The 10,233-nt window shown below is 43.2% G+C and overlaps 1 protein-coding gene across 1 annotated transcript; it reads left to right on the top strand.

The window, feature by feature from the left end:
* Positions 1 to 2,836: 2,836 nt before the first annotated feature.
* neurl3 (neuralized E3 ubiquitin protein ligase 3) lies at positions 2,837 to 9,118 on the top strand. The gene is made up of 4 exons (XM_008121810.3): positions 2,837 to 3,416; positions 5,812 to 6,312; positions 7,920 to 7,988; positions 8,099 to 9,118. The coding sequence occupies exons 1-4, from the start codon at positions 3,389 to 3,391 to the stop codon at positions 8,308 to 8,310; spliced, it is 810 nt and encodes a 269-aa protein (XP_008120017.1). The 5' UTR covers positions 2,837 to 3,388; the 3' UTR covers positions 8,311 to 9,118.
* Positions 9,119 to 10,233: the final 1,115 nt, after the last annotated feature.

Genomic DNA, 10,233 nt, shown 5'->3' with positions numbered 1-10,233 from the left:
TATGAAAAAAAAATTAGATGTCTTTGGAGGGATTTATGGGATCTGGCCAATTCTGGTCCAGATCCATCATTGTGTGGATTCATAGCGCGTTCTGGATGTGGGTGAACTACAACTCCCACTGTTAGCTCTAGCTCCTGCCAACCTAGCAGTTCGAAAACATGCCAATGTGAGTAGATCAATAGGTACCGCTCCGGCGTGAAGGTAAGGGCACGTGACCTGGAGGTGTCTATGGACAGCGCCGGCTCTTCGGCTTAGAAATGGAGATGAGCACCAACCTCCAGAGTCAGACAGAGCATCGTGGATGGAGGGCGATTAATAAGTAATTAAATGATGATGATGATGATGATGATGATGATGATGATGATGATGACTGGACTTAACGTCAGAGGAAAACCTTTACCTTTACCTTTTATACATACAGTAGAGTCTCACTTATCCAACATAAACGGGCCGGCAGAACGTTGGATAAGCGAATATGTTGGATAATGAGAGATTAAGGAGAAGCCTATTAAACATCAAATTAGGTTATGATTTTACAAATTAAGCACCAAAACATCATGTTATACAACAAATTTGACAGAAAAAGTAGTTCAATACGCAGTAATGTTATGTTGTAATTACTATATTTACAAATTTAGCACCAAAATATCACGATATATTGAAAACATTGACTACAAAAATACATTGGATAATCCAGAACATTGGATAAGCGAGTGTTGGATAAGTGCGACTCTACTGTATTACATTTAATATATAATATATAATTAATATTATTATATTGTATTATTAGTATGCATAGATACTAGATTTATTTCCTCTGCTTGGAAGATTGGATTGGATTTTGCGCTGGATTTATTTCTGGATTGTGTCTCCCTCTGCTGACCAGAAATCGAATCATTGATTTCCTTTTGAACAGAAGGCGAATCTTAGCCCTGAAAATCAGGTCAGAGAAATATACAGTATTATCTTTTAAGGAGCCCTTGGTGGTGCGGTGGGTTAAACCATTGGGCCAACAGGACTGCTGACTTGAAGGTTGGGTTGCTGACCTGAAGGTTGCTCGTTCAAATCCAACTCGGAGAGAGAGCGGATGAGCTCCCTCAATCAGCTCTAGCTCCATGCGGGGACATGAGAGAAGCCACCCACAAGGATGGTTACAACAAGCCCAGTCCATCACTGCTGACAACCACTGGACCAGCATCTGGTGGGCTCTCTTGGATTTTGGTAGAAAAGAGGAGTAGAGTTGAGTGTCATCTGCGTACAGATGGAACCCAAATCCAAAACTCTGGATGACATCAAACGGACACGAGGTCGTTCTCCTGCTCTGGACATCATTCCACAGATATATAAACCCCACTTGCTTAGTTTCCAACAGACCTCACAACCTCTGAGGATGCCTGGCATAGGTGTGGGCGAACAACAGGAGAGAATGCTTCTTGAGCATGGCCATACAGCCTGGAAAACTCACAGCCACCCAGTGATCCCAGCCATGAAAACCTTCGACAACACTTATTATCATCATCATCATCATCATCATCATCATCATCATCATCATCATCATCATCACTATATTGACATAAAGACAGAGTATGACACTCCAAACAAGACATATAGAATCACAAGTCCGACACTTCCCAAATTATTATTATTATTATTATTGTTATTATTATTACAGTAGAGTCTCGCTTATCCAACGTAAACGGGCCGGCAGAACGTTGGATAAGCGAATATCTTGGATAATAAGGAGAGATTAAGGAAAAGCCTATTAAACATCAAATTAGGTTATGATTTTACAAATTAAGCACCAAAACATCATGTTATACAACACATTTGACAGAAAAAGTAGTTCAATACGCAGTAATATTATGTTGTAACTAGCTGTGCCCGGCCACGCGTTGCTGTGGCGAAGTATGGTGGTATGGGAAATAAAGTATTAAGGAATTGGTGGTAGTTAAGGTAAAGGGTCCCCTGGGCTGAGTGGGTTGCTAGGAGACCAACTGAGTGGAGCTTAGCCTTCTAACTGGCAGCAATTGGATAAAACAATTATTCCTCTCCCTCTAATTGGGACTTTATTTTTCTTTTCTTTTTGTTGTATCAACCTAGAGGCATGGATGAGGGGTTGTGCTGCCAATTTTCGAGGTTGTGGGGTGTTTACTTTTGTTGTTTTGTCCGCTGCCGTGATGCCATCACTCTTTTATATATATAGATTAATGTATTTATGAATTTAGCACCAAAATATCACGATGTATTGAAAACATTGACTACAAAAATGCGTTGGATAATCCAGAACATTGGATAAGCGAGTGTTGGATAAGTGAGACTCTACTGTATTATTATTATTAATGTGGGGTCAGAAATCCATCTGAATGAATTTTGCTGGGAAATGGAGACTGGCCTTTGAGTATTTTAAAAAGAAAACAAAAATAGATTTCAAAATAGCCGAACGGGGGATTAATTTGTGTAATGAAAGGTACAAATTTTTGTTAAATACCAGTTCCATTTGCTTTGGTGTCGGAAGTCATGGGTGGAAATGGGGAAATAAGACTTGTATTTTGATTGCTGAGTTCTCAAGATTGCATGTTGTTGTTGTTGTTTTTCTCATATACCACGATGCAAATGTGTACATAGAAACATAGAACTGGGAAAAAAAACCTTGTGGGCCATCCAGTCCAACCCCATTCTGTCAAGAACCAGGCAAATCGCATTCAAAGCACCCCCAACAGATGGCCCTCCAGCCTCTGTTTCAAAGCCTCCAAAGAAGAAGCCTCCACCACACTCCCTCCGGGGCAGAGAGTTCCACTGGTGAACAGCTGTCGCTCACAGTCAGGATATTCTTCCTCATATTCAAGTGGAATCTCCTTTCTTTCCTGTCGTTTGAAGCCATTGTTATGCATCCTAGTCTCCAGGGCAGCAGAAAACAACCTTGTTCCTTCCTCCCTATGACTTCCCCTCAATAGTATACAAAAAACAATAGTTTCAAAACGAAATTGAAACAGATTTCTGCTATGGTGCACACCTCTAACATATATCCAATGCTATTGCATTTGTCTGTCCTTGGATGCAGGACCCCACCTAAGCAAGGATGGTACCAAGAAGGTGGAAACAACAGCAGACAGAAAGAGAGAGTGAAACAAAATCCGGTTCAGCTGGGCCGAGCGCCAGGCTCCTGGCATTGCCTGTGTGTGGCAATGGCTCCCATTACAATATATATTGGAAATCCCCTCCATGCACATCAATAAAACCGTGCGTCTCGTGACGGCTTGCAAACACAACAGTGCCGATGATTAATTTTTAACCCGCAGTATAATAACAGCTTCCTTTCTCGGTGGCTTAGCAACAGAAGCTCTCCTGAAATTGAAAGGGCAGCGTTGGGAAAAGGAAACGGCCGGCGATGGGAGCGTGCCTGTGTCCCCCAAACGGTAAGCAGGAAAGAGTGGGTGAGCGCTGTAAGACGGGGAATAATATCTTCGGGTAGAGGACAATAGGAAAGTGCAAGGACGGGATTTTATGTCCTAACTGGAGACAGCTTATTTAGGGGATTGTCTAGTCCAGGGGTCTCCAAATTTGTCTAGTCCAGCGGCTCTCCAAGGTCTTTTACCTGGCCCCTGTCCTAAACTTTAGACTTAGGGTTGACCTAAGTCTACCTGGTCTTTGGAGGTCTCTTTGCTTACCTATGGTCTTATGAGATCATCTAGATCAGGGGTCCCCAAACTTTTTAAGTGGAGGGCCGATTCACAGTCCCTCAGACTGTTAGGGGGCCGGACTAGGATGAAATAGTCCAAAATTAAGATTGTTGTTCTTGTGTGCCTTCAAGTCATTTCAGACTTAGGTCAACCCTAAGTCTAAAGTTTAGGACAGAGGACAGGTCAACCACCTTGGAAGCCCATGGGCCTTAGTTTGGGGACCCCTGATCTAGATGATCAAAAGACCATAGGTAAGGAAAAGGACCCTCAAAGGCCATCTAGATGGTCTCATAGGACCATAGGTAAGGAAAGTGACCTCTAAAAGCCATCTAGATGGTTTCATAAGGGCATAGCTAAGCAAAGAGACCTCCAAAGACCAGGTAGACTTAGGTCAACCCTAAGTCTAAGGTTTAGGGCAGGGGCCAGGTCAATGACCTTGGAGGGCCACATCTGGCCCCCGGGCCTTAGTTTGGGGACCTCTGATCTAGATGGTCTTTGAAAATCTCTTTGCTTAACTACGGCCGTATGAGACCATCTAGATGGCTTTTGGAGGTCACTTTCCTTACCTATGGTCCTATGAGACCGTCTAGATGGCCTTTGGGGGGCCCTTTCCTTACCTACAGTCTTATGAAACCATCTAGATGGTCTTTGAGGGTCCCTTTCCTTATCTATGGTCTTCTAATGGCCTGGGGGTGGGTGCTGACCTAATCTCCCTGGGGAGGGAGTTCCAGAGCCGGGGGGCCACCACTGAGAAGGCCTTCTCTCTCGTCCCCACCAACCGTGCTTGAAGATCTTTGAGATCCAGAAGATCTTAAAGCTTGCGCAGATTCGTAGGAGAAGATGCGGTTGCAAAGATAGGCCATTCCCAAACCGTTTAGGGCTTTATAGGTGATAATCTGCAACTTGAATTGGGACTGGAAACTTATCAGCAACCAGAGGAGCTGTTTAAACAGGCAGGGTGACCGTTCCCTGTAATTAGCTCCTCTTAACAGCCGGGTTGTGGCGCAGGCTGGTAAGTAGCCAGCTGCAATAAATCACTCTGACCAAAAGGTCATGAGTTCAAGGCTAGCCCATGTCGGGGTGAGCACCCAACAATTAAAAATAAAAAAATATAGCCCCTGCTCGTTGCTGACGTAAGCAACCCGAAAAATAGTTGCATCTATCAAGTAGGAAATTTAGGTACCACTTATATGTGGGGAGGCTAATTTACAACACCATAAAAATCACCCAGCCGCCGTTGGAATGAGGAAGTTGCCGTAGCAGTGGATGATGAAGCAGCTTCTCCCCCTGTGGCCGGAATCAAGCATACCCTCGGGAAGTTGAAGAAAGTTTAAATTGCCTCTGCGTCTGTCTCTGTTCTATGTTATATGGCATGGAATGTTTGCCTTATATGTGTACAATGTGATTCGCCCTGAGTCCCCTTCGGGGTGAGAAGGGCGGAATATAAATACTGTAAATAAATAAACTAAATAAACCTGGATGCCGACCTTTGCACTAGCTGTAGTTCCCGAGCCGTCTTCAAAGGCAGCCCCACGTAGAGTGCATTGCAGTAGTCCAGTCTGGAGGTAACTAAGGCATGGATCACCATGGCCAAGTCATTTGCAGCCCTGGCAATGGGACCATGCTTGGAAATGGGATTAAAATCACTTATAAGGTTTTAAGTCTAGTTTAAAGTGGCAGCTAACTCCCAGTGCCAGTTGGTCAGTGAATCCATACTGGACTGGAGGCATCATTCACCCATAACATTGGCTGGATTTTAAAGTGGGTTCGGAGAGCAGTCATGGCAATGAGGCCCTGATTAGAAATGGAAATAGGGATTCATTACCAGGTCTTAAGCCAAGCTTAAAGTGGCAACTAGTAATTTCTGGTGCCAGTTGGTCAGTGAATCTATACTGGGCTAGAAGCATCATTCACCCACACCGTCAGCAGGATTTTAAGGTGGGTTCAGGGGATCATTTGCAGTCGTGGCAATGGGGGTCCTGATTAGAAATGGGAATACAGATTAGTTTCCAGGTCTTAGGCCTCACTTAAAGTGCTACCTAATAACTCTCATTGCCAGTTGGTCCAAGTAAATATGGAACCAAACCGGCCCCTCTTTCTCCATTCCTGAGTTTCTTGTGTCCTACAACAGATTGCGACATCTCACACCGAGGGCCCTCCGCCCCGCTCTTCTTCCATCCGTACGTCAAAGGGTCCCAAATCGTCATGGACGAGTCCCATCGCACGGCCAGGCGAGCGGCCACTTTCCGCGACGGCCTCGTCTTCTCCAACCGTCCCGTCAGGGTTTACGAGAAGGTGGCTCTGAGGATCTCCAAGGACGATGGCAAGTGGCACGGTGGCTTGAGGGTGGGCTTCACCTGGGAAGACCCTTCCTGCCTGAAGCCCCGGGACCTGCCTCCCTTCGCCTGCCCAAACCTGATCCGGCGAGGGAAGACCCGTGCCCGCCTCTTGCCGGACGAATACTGCGAGGAAGGCACCGTGGTCAGCTTCTGGGTGGACACTCGTGGCCGCGTTCTTTACAGCATCAACGGGGAGCCGGAACAATTCTTGCTCTTGGATAAGGTCTTGGTGACCTCTCCGCTTTGGGCTGTGATGGACATCTACGGCAGGACCAAAGCCATCCAGCTGTTAGGTGAGGAATCAAGACTCCGTTGGCATCTCTAGTGGTGCATCCACACTGTCATAGCTCTGTGAGTGTTTCCATTTTGCAAGCTGGTGTCTTATCCAACTACACATCCAAGGATTCCATAGCAGGAATTCCAGGACAGTTATAGTGATGTCAAACTACATTAAAACTACAGTATAGAGGAGGCCTGGGCCAACATATGCGCCATCAAGGTGTTTTGGACTTCAACTCCCAAAATTCCTAACAGCGAACACCTCCCAACAAAGGATTCCCCCAGGCAGGAAGCAGCCAGGCTTTGAAGCTGCAAGGCGATTCAGTGCTAATCTAGGTGGCCAACTGCAACATTCATACTTACGTCGAACAGACAAGAGTTCTTTCCCCCACCCTGGACATCATTCCATATACAGTAGAGTCTCAACATTTGCTTATCCAACATTCTGGATTATCCAGCGCAGTCTGCCTTTTAGTAGTCAACGTTTTTATAGTCAATGTTTTCAATACATTGTGATGTTTTGATACTAAATTTGTAAATACAGTAATTACTACATAGCATTATCGCGCATTGAACTACTTTTTCTGTCAAATTTATTGTTAAACATGATGTTTTAGTGCTTAATTTGTAAAATCATAGCCAACGTATTCGCTTATCCAACATTCTGCCGGCCCGTTTATGTTGGATAAGTGAGACTCTACTGTATACATTCATACACACACACAGTCCACTTGCCTAGTTTCCAACAGACCTCCCAACCTCTGGGGATGTCTGCCATAGATGTGGGTGAAACATCAGGAGAGAATGCTTCTGGAACATGGCCAGACAGCCAGGAACACTCACACCAACCCAATCTCTAGAACCCTATGTTGACTATGAAGTCATGCTAGCTAAAGGTAAAAGTTTTCCCGACATTAAGTCTAGGCATGTCCAACTCTGGGGGTTGGTGCTCATCTCCATTTCTAAGCTGAAGAGCTGGCGTTGTCCATAGACACCTCCTAGGTCATGACTGCATGGAGCGCCGTTACCTTCCCACTGGAGCAGTACCTATTGATCTACTCACATTGGCATGTTTTCGAACTGCTAGGTTGGCAGAAGCTGGGGCTAACAGTAGGAGCTCAAGCCGCTCCCAGGATTTGAACCTGGGACCTTTCGGTCTGCAAGTTCAGCAGCTCAGTGCTCACATTTGCATGTTTTTCCCGACATTAAGTCTGGGCATGTCTGACTCTGGGAGTGGGTGTTCATCTACATTTCTACGCCAAAGAGCCGGCGTTGTCCATAGACACCTCCTAGGTCATGACTGCATGGAGCGCCGCTACCTTCCCGCTGGAGCGGTAGCTATTGATCTACTCACATTTTTGAACTGCAATGTTTGCAGAAGCTGGGGCTAACAGCGGGTGCTCACCCCGCTCCCCGGATTCGAACCGCCGAGCTTTCGGTCTGCAAGTTGAGGTGGCCCAAGTCATGGTACAGGATATAGAAAATCCTAGAGAGAGAACACATTGATCAAATCCGTGATTTCGAAAGTTTGACTGTCGTGTCATCAGGATGAGAATTTGGGTTTCACAAAGTTGCAAAGAGTTGATGCATCGTGTCCTGAACCTTTTATTTTCCGTTTCAGATCCCTCGAGCCTTGCCACAAATTGTGATAGTCACCGTCTGCTTCCGTTGACTTGCAAGGTCTTCAGTGGTAAGTCATCCACAAGGATGTTTTTGTTTGCTATAGTGTAAGTTGCAAGTTGCTATAGTTGCAAGTTGCAATTTCCCTGCAAAAATGGATCTTATTCCTTATTTTTCCAGAGTCGAACGGTCCTGAAGTTTCACATCTTTCGGGAAAACGAAGCCGCGACGAGTGCGTCATTTGCTTGGAGCGCGATTCCAACGCCATGATGCTGCCATGCTCCCATGCCAACTTTTGCACCGGCTGCTCCTTAAAAATCCTCAAAACCAGCGGACGGTGCCCGCTTTGCAGACGGAAAGTGAAGAAAATCCTCAACTTCTCCGTTTTTTAGCCCAAAAAAAGAGGCTTCGGGAAGGTTATTCGAGCTGTTGGGACGTTTCATCCCGACAGAAGCGAAAACGAGGAGACAAGATTCAAAGGGAAGAAAGAAAAAGTGTCTCTTTCGTTGTGAGCTTGTTGGAACGAGGTGTGAAGTCACCACCACACAAGTGTCCAGTAGTATTAACTAAACCAGGGGTCCTCAAACTTTTTAAGTGGAGAGCCGATTCACAGTTCCTCGGACTGTTGGGTGGCCGGACTATGATGAAATAGTCCAAAATTAGGATTGTTGTTGTTGTGTGCCTTCAAGTCATTTCAGGCTTAGGTCGACCCTAAGTCTAAAGTTTAGGACAGAGGCCAGGTCAATGACCTTGGAAGGCTGCATCTGGCCAAAGAGCCTTAGTTTGGTGACCCCTGATCTAGACGATTTCATAAGACCATAGGTAAGCCAAGAGACCTCCAAAGACCATTGAGATGTATGGAAAACATTGACTACAAAAATGCGTTGGATAATCCAGAACGTTGGATAAGCGAATGTTGGATAAGTGAGACTCTACTGTAAATGAAAACAGCAGGAATTGGTCCTGTAGATTCAGGGATAATACTACGTATATACCAGTAATTATTTCCCAATATTTTCATTGTTACTACCTTGTTTTCCAGTGGTGTCTATTTTAGTTGTTCATTCTTGTCCAGGCATGCTTGGTTTATAAGTTTCAATGTTGTATATTTTAACGTGATTGTAATTTCTCTATTGTTCAAACTTGTTTGAGTCCTATCCGGGAGATAGGGCGGTATATAAATAAAGTTTTATTATATTATTATTGTTGTAACTTTTGTAGCTTACGGATTTTTGACAATATCTTTTTTTTTTTTTGTAATTGTTGCAAGCCACTTTGACTCCTGATCTGGGGGAAAGTGGGACAAACAACAATAACAACAACATGTATGTTTTCTATCTGTGTTTTCAATGACACTGTTAAAGCATTTTATTTTATAGCAATACTATAGAATGAAACTCCACAGTGGAGTTCATTGAGATTCACATTTGCCAAAAGGATATGTGCCTAGAGACTGGGTGCAGTTATTATTATTATTATTATTATTATTATTATTATTATTATTATTATTATTATTATTAATACCGTAAATACTCGAGTATAAGCCGACCCAAATATAAGCTAATTTTACCACAAAAAACTGGGAAGACATTGATTCCAGTATAATCCGAGGGTGGTAAATTTCAGAAATAAAAATAGATACCAATAAACTTACATTAATTGCGGCATCAGTCGGTTAAATGTTTTTGAATATTTACATAAAGCTCTAATTTAAGATAAGACTCTCCAACTCTGATCAAATCATTATTCTCATCTTCTTCAATGTAAATGTGCTTATGTTTCCTTTTAATAATAATAGAGTAAAATAATACATGTAATAATAATAATAATAATAATAAATAGAGAAAATAATACAAGTAATAGTAAATAGAGGAAAATAATAAATGCAATAATAATAATATCAGCGTGAAATAATAAATGTATTAATAATAATGATAATAATAAAAAATAGAGTAAAATAAATGTAATAGTAGCAACAATAATAGAGAAAAATAATAAATGTAATAATACCAATAATAATAGAGAAAAATAATAAATGTACCATATATTCTCGAGTATAAGCTGACCCAAATATAATCCAACCAGGACCCTCACCTGAGTATAAGCCAAGGGGGGCTTTTTCAGTCTTAAAAAAAAGCTGAAAAACTAGGCTTATACTCAAGTACATACAGTACAGTAGAGTCTCGCTTATCCAACGTAAACAGGCCAGCAGAACGCTGGATAAGCTAATATGTTGGATAATAAGGAGAGATTAAGGAAAAGCCTATTAAACATCAAATTAGGTTATTATTTTACAAATTAAGCACCAAAACATC

The sequence above is a fragment of the Anolis carolinensis genome, unplaced genomic scaffold (genome assembly GCF_035594765.1).
Source record: "Anolis carolinensis isolate JA03-04 unplaced genomic scaffold, rAnoCar3.1.pri scaffold_8, whole genome shotgun sequence".
NCBI lineage: Eukaryota > Metazoa > Chordata > Lepidosauria > Squamata > Dactyloidae > Anolis > Anolis carolinensis.
This window is presented reverse-complemented; position numbering and strand designations above follow the sequence as displayed.